The following is a 16,595-nucleotide window of genomic DNA, read 5'->3' on the forward strand; positions in this document are numbered from 1 at the left end:
CATAGTATACAAGGGCTTCCTCAGTTTGGCCTCCTGTTACGTCTCCCACTTTGCTTTGAGCTATTCTTTCCTTTGCTTGCTCTATTCCAGACCACATCAGCCTCCTTATCTTCTTGGAATATGCCACATATTTTCCCATCTCAGAGCTTTTACACATGCTGTTTCTTCTGCTTGGAATGGGTTTTCAACAATTATTCACTTGGCTCACCTGGTCATTTGTTCTTATTCTTCAGTCGCACTTCAAAGGTCACTTCCTTTGAGAGGTTTTCTTGACCTATCCAAGCCTTGTGGATTAGGTTCCCTGTGTTCTCCTAGCTTTCTGTGATTCCTCCTTTCTTTTCATATTTACCTGTAATTATTTGTTCAATAGCTATTTTCCACCACACTGCAAGTGCCAAGAAGGTAGGCATCTTATGTGTCTTGCTCTCCTCTGTATCCCAAGTGCCTCGCACCATGCTTGATACTTAGAAAACTCTCAATATATATTTGTTGAGTGAATGAATCTAGTCCAGCCTCATTGTAGATATGGCCCATAGAGGGAGAGGGTTTTACTCAAGGTCACACAGATAATCAGTGGCAGAGAATAGACTGTAGTCTGGGTCTCCTGACTTCAGGTGCACTGCTCTTTTCCATACATTCACCTCCACTATAGTATTTGTTCTTTGTACATGCTTATGTATTAATTTGGATCCTGGACTAGCCTGTAAATTCCTTGAGGGCAGGGACTACATTTTATACTTTTGTTGTCCCACATGGTAACTACTAGCTATGTGTGGCGATTGAACACTGGAAACATAGGTAGTCCATATTGTGGTGTACTGTAAATTTAAAACACACACCACATTTTAAAGAGTGTAAAATACCTCATTAAAACATTTTTACATTGTTTACTGGTTAAGATAACATCTTGGATGCATTGGGTTAAATAAAATGTACTATCAAATTACTTTCACCTATTTATATTTCAAATTTTTAATGTCGCTATTAGAAAATTTGTGGCTCACATTGTATTTCTGTTAGATGTATAATACTGCTCTGCTGTGTATTTATTTTTCCCCTTGGTGCCAACCATAGAGCTTTGCAGCCAGTAAGTGCTCAACACACCCTTGTTGAATAAAGTTGACCTATAGTTGGTAGGTTAATTGCTGCCACATTTCTTGTCATTGTCACTGGGTTTGTGGGGAACCTCACAGTGAAACATCTATCCCCAAGCCCATGAGTACATGAAGTTCTTCAGTCTTGGCCTGGAGGTGCCCTGTACATTGCATCAGTCTTTGTATTTCCTTTCAGAGGAAGCCCCAGTGCAATCATACACATAGCAATCACCAGGGATGAGGTGGAGTGTGTGGACACTGGCTTCTTGCACAGGAAGTGGCCTCAGCTTTGCAGTTGTCCCTGGGGCATTTTCTTGACAGGCTTCCTATAGGAAGTGGGGGTAGGTGAGCACGAAGTTGAACTCAATGTTGAGAGGGGCTTCTCAGTTCCTTCATGAAGGTGAGGTAAGCTAAGGAATGTGAGGATCTTGGGCTCTTTCATTTGCTTATGCACTGATGCATTCACTTATTCACCTCACAGTTCTGGGGCAACTATTTCATCCTTGGACCCGTGAAGAAAGGTAGGGATCAGACACAGCCCTATTTTTGGCAGTTCTTGGTCTTTTTGGAGAGACAGACACATAAATGCAGTGTGGAGAGGTTTTTGAGACTAGAGGCAGGCAAAGCCAGGAGCCATTAATTTTGTCAGGAAAGGGGTGGTCAGAGAAAGCTTTCTAGAGACAGTGAGCATCATTATTTTATTTCCCCATCTTTTAGAATCTAGCTAAAATCCTACTTTTCTATGAACCTTTCTAATCACCACCACTTCCTCACTCTCTGCCCTGGAAGAATCATGTCTTTCTTACCCACTCTTCTGATTTCACTTTGTACCTTCATCAAATCACTTGTCTCACACTGTAGAGATATATATTTCCTTGGGTGCATGCCTGAATCCCTCTCCCCTCTAGCCTGACAATCCCTCAGTATGATGTAGTGACTGATGCTCAGACAGGCTGTGCATGATTTTTCAAGAGTGTATAGTTAATGTTACAGAGGTTGGTCTATAACCCAGGGTCTATAACACAGGATCCAAGACACAGGGACTCAGACTCAAAATTCAGTGTTTATTTTCATTCCAGCACTGAGTGAATAAATGCATGTATCTACAGTGTGGGACTCCCGCACTGTCTGCCTGCTCCCCCTATCCAACTGTCTTCTCCCTCATCCCGCCTCGTAAGCATGGTCAAGCCAAAGAGCATCCAAAATGGAAGAACTCTATGTCTTTTGGTTGGACAACAGACCTAAAGGAAAAGTCCCGTTTGTGCTGTTGCTGCAAATTGGCCCGTCCAAGCATGCTTTGTGTTTGTGAGGTAAAGAGGAGCTCTGAGGAGCCCCATGCCATTTTCTCTAATTCAGACCTTTTGCATAGTAGGTATGATTTGTAGATCCTCCTGGCTCCTAATGCTTTTTTAATTCGGGTATAGTTGTTTTACAGTGTTGTGTTAGTTTCTACTGTACAGCAAAGTGAAGTAGAGTTCCCTGTGCTATAAAGCAGGTTCTTACTAGTTATCTATTTTATACATATTAGTGTATATATGTCAATCCCACCCTAATGTTTTTTTTTTCATGGATCTACTATGAAGCTCAAGTTGGCCATCATTAATTACTACTTTAATTGAAGGCATTGTTTCCAGAGGGCCCCTGTTAAAAAGCTAGGAGAGTACCTTAACTGATAAGAGGAAGAAAACCTGAGTGGGTAGCTGAACTTAATCTCTAGGATATGAGTAGGGAGGAAGGGTCCCTCCCTAGAAAAGTGCCCACAGGACAACCCTGACTCCACCACAAGCTTTAGTCAGAAACCAAAATAAAAAGGAATTGAATCTTTCTAGAAGCCAGATCTGGGGAAACTGGTTTCAAGGACTAAGCCCATAAATTATTCTGGTAGAAGGAAGTTTTCTGCAGAGTAGTGTGAGTGTAAGTGAATTCCTATCCCAGGTAGTCCCCTAGAGCCTCTAGGCTCTGCATACACAGGAAAGACCATAGTGAGAGAGGGGCAGGTATGGAAGGGGTTATAAAGGAACCAGGGAATGTTTGAGTTGGAGAGGCCACCAAGATCATCTAGTTCAGCCTCTGTTGGTTAAATGGGAAACTAAGACTAAGGGAGGGAACAGAGCTGACAGATCTGGGAGTAGGACACCAAACTCCTGGCTTCCAGGATGTGGTCTTTTCTCTTGAACCCGAATTTATATGACTGTATGTAGCTTAGATAGATTATTCACGGAGGCTTGAGTACTGTCAAGGGCCCTATTTCTTCTATGTAGACTAAGGACTGAGACTTGGGCACTGCAATCATTGAAGGTGATCCTGTAAGTATACCCTGAAAGCATTGCAAGAACTGCCTCTCCCGTCTGCCATATCATCAGGATTTATGATGTAGAGCACTGCATAATGGGAATCCAAAGTCTTCCTGGCTGTGAATGGGGACTGCCCAAGGATTGCAAGCATAAGGCTCTAGGAAGTCATTCACTTTCTTCTCATAACTGTCATGTCCCTCATGAAGCCTAAAGGTCACAGTTGAACTTAAGTGTCTGGCACTATCTTTTCCTTCTCAAGGTCAACCACTTTCTTCATAACCAACATAGGAGAGTAGAAAAAGCCTAACATTTTAAGTCAGAAAGACCTGAGTACAAATTCTGCCTTCTCCATTATTTCCTAGTTTTGTGTCCTTAGACAAGCCACTTTACTTCCATGTGTCTCAGTTTCCTCACCTATAAATAGGAATAATGATAATACCATATTAGATGGTTGTTGATTAAATGAGATAACACATGTAAAACACATAATTAATACTTTCATAGATGTGAATTTTCTTTTTTCTGTCTGTGAGCTCCCTGGATGCCAGAATGTGACCTGTGGGCAGAGCTGTGCTAGCAGGCCCAGCTTCATAGGCATGTGACCTGTAAATTTTCACAGGGCCTCATACTTAGAAAGACCCCAAACTTAGCTTAATGTTCTGCTGTTGCCATCTGGAATTTTTAATTTCTTTTTTACAAAGGGCCCTTCCTTTTCATTTTTCACTGGGCCCTGCTAATTATGTTTGTGTGCCAGGGGAGATAAAATGGGTGTTTCAGGACTAGGAGGCATTCTGACAGGGTGAGAGAACACATGATTTGGAGTTGACAGAAATGGATTCAAATTCTAGATATACCACTAATTTTCTTTTTGATATCAGGCATTTCCTTTTATCCCTCAGGGGGTCAGTTTCTCAATTTTGACAATGGGGATTTTTATTTGATAATGTCTCAGCTTTGACATTCCAGGACTCCTTCAGTAAATCCGGGGAAACCTCCCTGTCCATAGGTCGAGCCTAGGGCAGCCAGGGCTTTCTGCTCAGACTCTCTGCAGCTTGGGGAGTTAGTATCTGTTGGAGTTCAGCTGGCAGTGGGTGAGGACATGGCAGTGAGGACTGTTGCTTCAGTAGGAGACCCTTTCACAACGGCACTCTTTTGTCATTTTGCACCCAGATTTCCGTTGGCTAACCTCAGCCTTATCTTCCTCATTTCTGTTTCCTCTTGAAGACACCAAGGGCCCTTCAAAACATAGGACCTTCCTGCTCACAGCATAAAGCCCAGTTCCCTCTGGTCTCTGCAGTTTGACTCATCACCAGGGAACCTATGCCTCCTACAAGATGAAGGCACCACTCCAGTAACAGGTATAGTATCAACTTGTCCTCTCTGCTTGGATTCCCAAACTGGGGCAGTGTCCATGGCTACCAAATATGGCTTGGATCTGCTCATCCCATTCTCCTTGGACCCTTCTCAGGAATTCTGGATCAAGGGTGGGGGAGAAGAAGTGTCCCATTGGTACCCTTCTCTCCTGGAGCCTATAATGATGAGAAAGAAGGATGACATTTCCTCTCCAAACAGGCTGTTTAGGGGACAGCAAAATGGAAGTGGAATGTTCTCTGGAACCAGGATCAGGATATTTAAATAATGGTCCTGGTTTTGCCATTTACTCATTGTGTATCTTTGAACAAGTCCTTTCTCCATTCTAGGACTCATATTTTTGACCACTTCTGAAAAGAAGAGGAGGGGAAGGATTAGATGGAGTGTCTAGAGACTCTTTTAGTTTTTATATCCCTTATTTTGATAGTTTTTAGCCCTCTGTTGAGAAAGGACTTGAGAGTGATGCTGAGTAAATATCTCTGGGTAGGGTTGAGCAGGGGGTTGAACTACGCCTGAAAAAAAGTCCATACTGCTCCCAGTATGAGGGGGCCCAACTGGGTCAGTTGCAGAGCAGGTCTTACTGCTTGGTGTGTTAGCCCTCCCAGGGTAGACAGGGAGCAAATGATATTTTATGTAGTATAACAGACCAAGAGAAAACTTTCAGAGACCCTCAGTATCACTCCACGTAGATATCCATCTTTTCTTCCTATGGGTCTGGCCAACCTTCCTCAGCTGAACCTGCTTTCCTTATATACACTCTGTTGGAGAGGCATGGACTAAAACATCCAATGTGGAAATAAAACCAATATAGTTTCAGCTCAGCCACTGCCTCTTTCCATTAATACTGGGGCAAAATGGTCTATAAGGCTCTTAAACTTCATGTACTAAGAAAGAATCTTTAACCTCCTCATACCTGTCTTCCTTTTTGATGAAGTCAGAAAGGGCATTCAGGAGGCTGTGGACATCTTCAGTTTATCCAGGTCTTCACACAGAAGCTGGTATCCAGTAAGGATAATGATAGAAGAAAGGCATCAGTCCAGTTATCTCTCTCCCACTACCCTGAACTCAAACTCTATTAATCAGCTTCCTTGATTGGCTTCCACTCACAGCTCCAGGGACTGAGCTAAGGTGCCTGTGAGCTCCTATATGAGAGGCTTTGGAAAGCTCACCAAACACTTTCCTGACAACTTTGCCAGGTAAGTCTTCTTGTCCCCATTTCCAGAGAAGACAACTGAAGCTCAAAGGGCAACTGAAGCCTAAAGGAAAACTTTCCCAAAGCCATGATTGGCTAATTAGTGCCCCAAGCAGCATTAGAATCCAAGTTTGTCTGATTCTTTCCACTATGCCATATCTGGTGACCAAGATTGTTGCTTTGGCTGAAAAAGCCACACTTCTGGGTGGCTTGGAATGGCTTGGGTAAGTAGAGAGGGAAATGAGGGGATGGAAAATATCATTTAGAGCTTTAGGTTTGAAGTCACTCTCAGATATCAAATTGGAGGAGCATGTCATCTGCTTACCAACATACATTTACCTGAAAGGGTTAAGTGTTTTTTTTTTCAATGCACTATGATTTTTTGCTGAAAGACAAGTCCCTCTGCCTTGTCTTAGCTGGGATAAGGCTTTCTGGCCTCATAGGGTAGTTTTATGTTCCTCGGAATGTTTGCCTCTTTTCATGCCAGTATATAATATAAGCCAGCTACTTTCTCACAGATCAACTACCACATCTGGAAAAGGGAGGAATTTAACACGGACTATCTGGAATTTTTAGCAACAGTATCTGGGTATTGCCAAGTGAATTCTCTCGGAAGTTCCAGGCCTGATCATGCTCCTGGCAGCTTCTTTATTTCTCTGATGGCTGTGGGTTGAATGATCCCAGTACCTCACTGCCAAGTCCACTGCCTATATTTTGCCTTCCGTTTTGATGTGTCTCCCTTTTCCCAGAGAGATATACAGAGCATGGAGGTAAAAGGACCAGTGAGGAAAACTGGAGGGCATAATAGGGTGCCATAGGGCACAGCCCCAAACTGTGTACAACTTGTATGATCTTTAGCAACTCTCATCCTCAGTGTGAGCCTTCATTTCCTCATTTATAACATGAGTAGGTAAAACTAGATGAAGGTCCTTTTATAGCTGCTATTCTTGAGTCCTGATTTGTTAAGTGCATCATGTTAGGTAAGTCTGAGACCATAAGAAATTCCTGTTTCATTGTCCTGACCCTGTTAAGTCAGTGGTCAATGGCCCTTGCTTTCCTTGTGGTAGTTCAACCACCTTTTTTTTTTCCTTTGGAGCATTTGTTATGTATCAAATACTGACCTAAGGGCTTTACATACATTATTTCATGTCATTCTCACAATAACTTATTAGGTAAGTACTATACTTACGCCCATTTTGTGGATGTGGAAAACTAGAGCTCAAAGAGATGAAATGATTTATCCAAGATTTCTCAGCTACTCAACTCAGTGGAAGAGCCAGAATTCATGCCCATGCTTAAACTCAAAGCCTATGTCCATAGTCATAACACTGTGAGAACATAAACTGAGAGAGTTGGGAAGGTGGGACATGGACATTGACTCTGGGACCTGGTCCTTTCCTGAGGTCAGGGAGGCAGGACAATGACCAAATTGTACATTCTCTGCTGCATAGAGAATCTCATTGGAGCTCCGGATCCCTAGAAATGCCATAGCTATAGGACTCAGGCCTGAGGACCTCCCTAGCTGAGCACTGGGGTTTCACCTGCAGTATCAAGTGGGCTTTTCTTACATACCCTAAGGATGCCTCTTCTGGTTAGAAGCCTTATTGCCTATTTTGTTCACTTCCTTATTCCGGTGCTTCAGCTAGTCCCTATAGCCTCTGCAGTTTCCCTGGTGCTCAGGGTGTGACTCCTTTCTCTTTCTTTCCCTCCAGGGCCATATCTCCCAGGAAGATCTTGCCTCCCCACTGAAGCCCCTGGCCCAGCCTCCTGCAGTGCCACACTCCGTGTATTTGACAAGCTGAGTTAGACACTCCATGTAGTAGAGTGTCAGTTTGTCAAATACCCCAAGTGCGGCATATGCCTAGCAGCTCCAGGCCAGGACAGTTGAAATACATCTGATAGACTGACAGCTGGATGCAAGAACACACACCAAATACCAACTAAGCTCTCAGAAGTTATTTTCGGTGACTTTGAGGGAATTAAAGCATTGTACCTGAGGGTGTTGGGGGGCGGGGAAATGAAGCAGCTCTGCTTATACACAGTGGGAGCCCTAGGTGGATACAGTAGTCTTGAAAAGGCATATGGGCCCCAGGGATGGCAGTACTCCTTTATTCATTACTTTCTTCCTTCACATTCCCCTCCCAGAGTCCCCTAACAAAGACATCTGAATTCTCACACAAGCATCATCACAGGGCTTAGACACCCAGTTTCTGGACACTTAACCTTGGCTTCTAAACACACTTTGACCTTACCTATCTCTCTCCTTTTCTTCATGCTTTTTCTCCTCCTGGGAACACCTTCTTCATTTCTCTCTTCTTATCCAATTCTTTCCCATACTTCTTGGCCAAGCCAAAGTCCAGTCTCTCCAAGGACTTTTGAAAGTCAACCTATACTCTTTCCTTCTTCATTCTCAAAGCACTCCTTGCCTGGATGCTTGTATGTACCCTTTTATCTCCTACTGCCAAATGGTACACCTTGAATTGTTAGTGGACTTTTGCAGGGGATATTTTTGAATTCCCCACTAGATTGTGAGCTCCTAGAGAACAATACTCTTTCCTTAATTGCTGTCTCCCCATTCCATCCCTACTCCAGCCCCAGAACAGTACTCAGGTAACAGAAAATACTTAATAACTGTTTATTGGTTGATAGACTTTCCACTAGTCTATTAGTTTTGGGCCATTGGGCCAAATGCTACCCAGGAATTTTGTAAGAAAACAATTAAACTTTGGTCGCTGCAGTGCTATAGGGTGTGTGAGGCAATTGCCAACATGGAGGGTTTTTCTTCCTGAGAAATAGGGTCAAGAGTCAGAGAAGGAGGGCAAAAATGTAGACTCAGAGGGCAAGTAAGTTTTGGAATTACTTGGTAACAAAAAGTTATACAGATGCTTTATTGCAGGATTTTTCAGAGACTTTAATATTGTAATGTTCCATTGGAAATCTCCAAGAGAGGGCCATAGAATGAAGCAGTTCCCATGCTTATCTGATCATGGAAATGTTTTTCTGTGGGCCATTTCCTGGATCGAGTGTTCCATGGAACAAAATTTGAGAAATTGCCTTAGAGGAACTTCATATCTTTCCTCTCTTCTGGAGATCTTGTCTTTTTACTCTTCTACTTTTCTCCACCCAGCTACCTGCCTAAGACAGGTCCTGTTTCATTATACCATTTTTGTTTAGCCTATCCTGCATATTTGGGCTAGCCTTATACTTAGGACTTTCTCACTGGCTTGTCTTGCATGAAAAAGATTATCAGGTTTTAGGCAGAGATGATCTCTAGAAGTTTCCTGCTGCAATAAATATGTGCTCCTAGGTCTGTAATTTTATCTTGTTTTATCTTGTTATCTTGTGGCATTTAATAAACTTGCAGTATCAGTGTCAACCTGCATCATAGAAAGAGTTTAGAAGTTTCCTTTCATTTTTTCCTACTCTGGAACAATTTATGTAGCAACAACAAAAGGCTTATGGGTCCCAGGGATGGATGTACTCCTTGATTCATTACTTTCGTTCCTTCCTGTAAAGCGAAGGACTCTTTGTTCACTTTTATGTATGATTTTGACTTCTGTAATCAATTCATAGGGGAGCAGCTGCTGGTTAAACCTGAGCTGACCTAAGAATTGCATTGTAACCAAAAGTGGCACATGTCAGCTTCCATAAAGGGTGAAGAAGTTGATTTGACATGCATTACCTGAGGGAAAGGAAACAGTGTTGAACTGACCCAGAACAGTTCCTCTCTGAGGACACTGATTTAAAGGTGTATTGTGTGTGCACATATACAGACAGATAAACACACACACACACACACACGCACACACACACTCACACTCCTAGTGCTTATTCCTGTTTGAGAAGAGAGACTTCCCTGCTCTGACCTCTACCCCACAGTGTAAGAAGGGGCCAAGAGATAAAGGCGATCTATGAAGAGTACAACTACTCCAAAGATTTTAGGATTCTAGGAGGTGGAAATCCTTGAGGGTGATGCATTCATACTTTGGAGAAAGGGGGATCTCTTTATCTCTGCACCCACAGTCCGCTTTTTTAGGTTTCCAATTGACCTGGGAAGAGTCACCCAGGTGGAGCTGGCAGGATGATTAAAAAGGGAATAGAAGGCAGTTGAGTACTGTTTTACCAAATGTTCATTGTGTTCCAGTGAGCTCACTGCTGAAATGAGGTAAGGGTAGCATAGGTGGGAAGAAGGAAAAAACAAAAAAGCAAAGGTGCTATCCATACTCCCAGGGCCCCAACCATCTCAACTAGTCTCACTTTAATCACTCTTGGTAGGTCCTTGAGAGAGGACCAATATGACCAAAGTTGCTGTTATGTTTAGATATTTATTGAGCATCAGAAGAATACCAGAGCACTAGACTCACAGTACAGGAGCAGAACTGAACCCTGGCCTCTTACATGACAATCTCAATTAAAAGCTATCTGGCACTAGAGAAAAGGAAGTGATCCTAAACCTAACTGGTTCCCTGAGCTGCCAGAGCTGAGCCTCCCTCTGGTCATTCAGTGGTAAGAGGCCAAAGTTGACTGGTGTCTGGATGCATGATGACCAAGTCCTAGTGCTATAGGCACTTCCCTCTGGTGTTTGGAGTGAAGCAATGGAAACTCCAGGCAGGGATACTAGAAGGGCCTAAGGCATGATCCAGCAGCAGGCTTGCTTGAGGTGCATATGGTAACTTCTTAGGCAAAGCCATTCACTGTTAGCAACCCCAGTGTTGGCAAGGAAGACACTTTGGACTATCCAGGAATAAAGATAGCAGGGAAAGGGGCCATGCAGAATGCCAGGGATGAATAGGCAATTATGTCAACAGACTTTGGCCCAGTAGGACATTTTTAGCAGCTGCTCTTGCCCTTGGTGACCAGAAGCTCATAATCTGGGGGAACCGTGTGCAGCAGGCGAGCATAGTCACCGTTGATCTGGGCGATGATCTGGTACTCCTGGCCCAGGCAAGGTTCATCAGAGTAGTCGTTGTCCAGTGTCTGGGAAGCTGGCTCTTCACTGGAGCAGCCACTTGTGAAGATGGCCACCCTCATGGTTTCACCAGAGTCACTGACCTCCCCGGCATACACCCTGTGGTCCAAGAGCCCACCATCCATGAGAAGAAACTTGAATCTGGTACCCTGGTTTCCCACTTTTCTGCCCCAATTCTTGCCAACTGACCCTCAGGCACTTGCCACCCAGGGATTCTGGGAATGGAGGGCTAGAGGACCTGAATTATTTTGTGTGTTCAATAGGCCAGGACAGTACCACAGAAGATGCTTCAGAGAGGGAAGAAAGTTGTGCCCTGACCCTGAAGGCCTCTGAGCTTAAGATTGGGCCTGTGCCAAACCCCCTTTCCTCTATGCCAGTGACGAACAAAATCGAGGGCAAGGAATGGGTCAGAAGATAAAAGAAGAGAGGTTATCTTACCTGACCACTTCACAGACATGCTCTGGAAAAAAAGGAAGAATCAGGTCAGAAGTCTCCATGGGGAGTGAGTAAGAGCCAAGCATGAGTACTTGTCAAAAGGTAAGGGAAGGGGAGACAGAAAGGGGGATCTCAATATGTCTCAGCCTTCCAACAAATAGGAGCTGTTGGGAAGGTGAGTTGAAATACAGGGATGCAGATTTATCAGGGAAATGAAAAGGAAGCACACTTTATCACTGTCATCTTTGACTGACTCTGGACATTGGGCTGGAGCATTTGCTTGGTATGGTGGGGGGAGGGACACTGGAACTGGATCCACTCTCCACCCAGGAATCTTGCCAAAGATCCCCAGGCAGTCCTTGTGAGAAACTTGGCAGCCATCCAGAGCCCAGGTAAAAGGGTCTGAATTAGTCTGATGTCTGGGACTTTGGTTTGAGCCATTCCCAAATTCACTTATCCCCACCCTGCACCCAGGAAAGATCTTGGAATAAGTCACCATTGCCCCCTAGTGTCAGTGGAGGAGAAGTATCTACATTCCATGCAGGCTTAAAGGCTCTAGCCTAGTACAAAGATAGATATCTCTTGGTACTGCCCTCTAGGAGCTTGTAATCTTTCGGAGATGCAACAGGGAATGCATACATTAAACCACAACAAAGCAAACACGGCATGCTGCAGCAATTTTGCTTTGTGATAGAGCCCTGTATTTCCATGTCTTACCTCCCCAGTTGGCCTGGCAGCTCCTATATTGTAGGGTCTTTTTCATTTTTATATGCCTAATGTATGGTACATAGTAGGCACTCAATAACTACATGTTAAATTGGATTGATGCCCTAAGGCTGTCTCCCTTATAGAGAGGTAGAAAGCAGGAATTCTGGGAAGGCAATCCAGGAAGGAAAAATTATAAAGGCATGAGGTGTGTGGCCAATTTGCCTGCTTGACTCCAGTGTCTGGAAATGAAAATAAGTATAAAGGCATGGTGGGGATTGACAAGATAGGCCAGAGCCACATTATAGAGGGCTTTGAATAGAATGCTACATTTTGACCTCTACCCCCTGAGTCATGAGGAACCCTGGACTGTTTTTGAAAGGAAAATAATCATATGATTACAGTTTATATCCAGTCTCATTGAGACTATAATGAATGTTTTCCTTTTAGTACTCCTGGGATTTGTGACCACTTGAGATATCTCCACATCCAAGTTTAGCCTCATGGGTCGTAGCCATGGCAGTTGGCCAAGACCAGAGCTTACACTTGAGACCCAGGAAAAGGAAACACTCAAGGCTCCCTTCTCCTTTGTGGTTGGAGAGACCCATGGTAGAAACCAGACTATTTGGGAGTAAGAGCTACTACAAACGAAGAGACAAACAAATGCTAGTTAAAATAGCTAGTGCAACAGGAACTGAAGTGCAGTTAGGTTTTACTTATAAATCAACATTCAAATTCTTTTTCCTCCTCTGCTGGCAAATAGATGTTAAATGACCCTGACAACTACACTGTAATCATGTCACTCCTCGGCTTAAATATTTTTTAGTAATTTTTAATGCAAGGCTTAGAGAAGAAAGTCCAGATTCCTTAACCTGTCGTTCAAGACCTTCTATAATCAGGAATAAGCTTTCCTTTTCCCCTGTATTTCTCTATTGCTTGGTTACATGAATTTTCTTTATTGATGACCCCACTCACATTCATATTTCACCATTTTACCCATTTATTCTTGTAGTTTCTCCTTCCTAGACTATTGCTCCCTTTCAAATGGTTTTCATCCTCCAAGGAATGGTCTAAGCCCCACCTCCTTCTGAAATCCCTTGCTAATTACTCTAGCCCTAACTGACTCCCCTGTCCTCTGGATACCTTTAGCACTGATTGTCTTCTCCAGGCTTTGAGTCCATAGCCTTTATAGCTATGTATTGTTATTGATAAACTCCACGCTTCTACCTTGATTCCATTAATCAAATTGTAAGCAACTTGAGGTCAAGGACTGTGACTTCTCCTTCTCTTGCATCCTCATTAGAAAACTCATTACATAGATACTGTACTCAGTTGGGTACCAAAGATTTGTGAATTAACTTTCATAAGTTGTATTGTCATTGTTGCCTTGCAGGTCTGTCTCCATGGACCCCCTACCCTCACTTTCAAACTAGGCTAGGAGCCCTTTGAAGTGCCTAACATAGTGCTTGATACTGAGTTTATGCTCAACTATACTGCTGAATGAATGAATAAATGAGCAAGAGCCACCCAATCATACTTATCACTCACCCTGTTGGGATGTCTTCCGGCAGACCATGATATAAGTCATTGTGGTGACCACAATACAGCAGAAGGAGATGATGAGAATTATGGCAAAGATAGGCAGACCATTTCCTAGGAGGTAAAACAAGACCAAGTGGTATCTGGTTGAAAATGAATCTAGCAACTCCAAGGATCAGTCCAGACCAGCTCACACTTCTTTCTTTTCCATCTTCTCCTAAATTTCTTAGCTAGCCAGAGAGACAAACAAAACCCTAGGCCCATGAGAAAGACTTGAGAGAAGCTAGAGACTCCACGTATAAACAAGTTATTTCAGACCCACTGGTTGATGGCTGATTGGCCTGGGCATTTGAATGACATAGAACATTGTATATAGTGGAAAATTTCAGTTACAAAGTTCACAGCCAAAAGGGAAAGCTAGAAGTCTTAACATTGCCCTTACCTGGCCCAGCACTTGTCTTTCCAACGTAGCCATCCACTTCAGTGATCCAGCCCTGGGATGAGTTCACTGTGGATGTTGCTATGATAACAAGTGTGTTAGGGTTAGAGGCCTCTCTTCCAGCAAGTAACTGTGAGGTGGAGGGTGGCTGCAAAGTCTGAAGTCCTTCTGTGGGTATCTGTGCTAAGCTTTCTGCAATTCCTGGCCATGTCACTGACCACTATTACCATAAAGTGAGGTATCTTAGTTTTTCACTGTTTATGATGGGAAGAAGGCCAATAGAGGGGAGACAATATACCTAAAGTCCTATAGCAAGTCAGACTAGGAGCAAAGCAGAAGTCACAGTTTTTTCTTTTTTCACTTTTCCCATGGGATTATTCAAATTCTCTCCTTCCTTTTGCCTCAAACATTTTCACGAAGAAGAATATATATATTCATGATTCCACTTCATCATGACCCTTAAATCTTTCTTATTTCCATTTCTTTACTACTAATTTCTTTCCGGAGAACACAATGACCTCTTATTACCCATCTAATGGCATTGGGCCTCCTCTCTTGGCTTCTATGAAGCCATTTCAGACCTTTCCTACTCCCGCAGAACCCTAGTAAAACTCACCTTCGAAGGGGGATTGCATGGTTGGAGGTGCCTTAGTCTTGGTCTCGAGTGGCTTTGAGGAATCTGCAAGGAAAAGGGAGTCCATTCAAGGGCTCTGGCACCTTTGAGTGAACAGTTGAATGCCTTAGGGAAAATGGGAAGTAAGTTAGGGCCAGTCAGGTCCTTAATTAATCTGGATGGGAAAACATTTTGTTTTAACTAACTTCTGATTGAAATTTAGCTATTCATTCTCTTGAGAGGGTCTTAGAAGGATTACAAAGAAGGTGGGTGTGGTGATGTCAGTAAAAATGGTAGAGTAATGACCTCCAAATATTCACTTCTTCACAAAAGCAATGAAATAACTGAAAAAAATTCATAACTTTTTTCTTTCAGATTTGGGGAAATTAGCCAAAGATTTGCATCAACCCAAGTAGCATTTATGGAAGAAAAACACCCCAGTCGTGTTAAGAACAGGGAGCTCTGTGGCATTTTAACTTACCCCAACCCTATCACCCTGCCCCAGGCCAGTAGTAGCCTTGAAAATAAACCCCATTCTAGGTGCTGGAGTGGACAGAGCAGATTTAATTCCCAAACAATTGTCATTATTTGACCTGTGTGGTGGTTCCCTGAAAGACCTGACTCAAAAGCCTTATATTTATTGGTCACCCAGTGCTAAAACTGTCCCCAGGGAAGGGATGTATTTATCACACAGCTGCCTGAGGCAAGAGATAATAGTTGAGATAAACAAGAAACTAGCCAGAAAACTTAAAAGAAAAAAAAGTAATTAGATGTTCATAGAGACTTTGAAAATCTCTGACACATTCCTGGTAATCTAGAAGACCACAGACATGCCTAGGGTTTTGTGCATGCTCAGGAAAGAAATGAGAACATCATAAGTTCTTTCCTCTGGCTAGCCTTGAGGCTCTGCATTAGCAGGAAGTGAAGGCTACAGCACAGTTATAAACTTCCTGGGTAAGTGTTGAAGACATAGTTCAAAAGGCAACAGAGCCCTGGGAGTTTTAGTGGTTCTAAGTATTTAAGGAGATATCTACCCAATCAGTAGCTGACCACTAAGCTACCAAGCAGAGACTTCAGTGGCCATCCATGACAAAGAATACAAGAGACTACTTAAAATTATCTTAGAAAAGTCACTGAACAAACAAACAGCAACTAGTACAATAAGCAGTGCCAAAAACAAGCCCTGGAGAGAGAAAGGGAGAGTCAGATTTCTAGATTTGCCATATTATATTATTTAAAAAGTCAAATTTTCAACAAAAATATAAGATATACAAAGAAACTAGAAAGTAGAGCCCATAAACATATAAAAAAGCAATGAATACAAACCATCCCTGAGGAAGCAGAGATACTGGACTTACTAGACAAAGATTTTAAATCAACTAAATTTGTTAAAAAAGAAATAAACCAAAGGAAAGATTGTGCAAAAATCTAAAAGAATGAGGACAATTCAAGCCAAATAACGAATATCAATAAAAAGACAGAAGTTATAAAACAGGAACCAACTAGAAATACTAGAGTTGAAAAGTACAATAACTGAAAGGATAAAAATCAATAAAGAGAAGAAAAATTCACTAACGGAGATTAAAGCAGGCAGAAGAAGAATCAGTAAACTTGATAACAATTGAAATTAACCAATTAGAGAAACAGAAAGGAAAGTGAATGAAGAAAAATGAGTAGCACCTAAGAGGTCTGTGGGACACCTTCAAGTGTACCAACATACACATAATGGGAGTTGTAGAAGCAGAGGATAGAAAAGGGTAGACAAAATATTTTAAGATATAATGTCAAAAAACTTTCCAATTTGATGGAAAACAATCTGCAAGTACAAGAAGCTCAATGAACTCCAAGTAGGGAAATATTTTTTAAATTCACACCTAGATACATACTCAAAAGCCAAAGCCAAAGAGAGAATTTTGAAAGCAGCAAGAAAGAAGCAACTCATCA

General features: G+C 42.6%; 1 protein-coding gene and 1 long non-coding RNA gene across 4 annotated transcripts in view; one reads left to right on the forward strand and one right to left on the reverse strand.

Annotated features, from left to right (window-relative positions):
* The first annotated feature begins 4,651 nt into the window (after positions 1–4,651).
* Positions 4,652–9,342, forward strand: LOC309978417. Its single transcript, XR_014327122.1, has 3 exons — positions 4,652–4,746; positions 5,869–5,955; positions 7,664–9,342. It is a non-coding gene; the product is annotated as an uncharacterized lncRNA (long non-coding RNA).
* A 1,439-nt stretch (positions 9,343–10,781) lies between these two features.
* The window catches only part of VSIG4 (V-set and immunoglobulin domain containing 4), a gene marked incomplete at both ends in the record, with an annotated part of 28,772 nt that continues 22,958 nt past the window's right edge, over positions 10,782–16,595 (reverse strand). For 2 of the 3 annotated variants that reach the window (XM_082864789.1, XM_082864788.1), the window contains 4 exons: positions 10,782–11,019; positions 13,605–13,713; positions 14,042–14,119; positions 14,655–14,717. In XM_082864789.1, the coding sequence (XP_082720915.1) occupies positions 10,782–11,019; positions 13,605–13,713; positions 14,042–14,119; positions 14,655–14,717 (488 nt within the window). Of the gene's footprint in view, positions 11,062–13,604; positions 13,714–14,041; positions 14,120–14,654; positions 14,718–16,595 lie in introns of all 3 variants that reach the window. The other variant, XM_082864787.1, reaches the window with a different exon arrangement.

Source organism: Leucopleurus acutus (assembly GCF_964270905.1).
Source record: "Leucopleurus acutus genome assembly, chromosome: X".
NCBI lineage: Eukaryota > Metazoa > Chordata > Mammalia > Artiodactyla > Delphinidae > Leucopleurus > Leucopleurus acutus.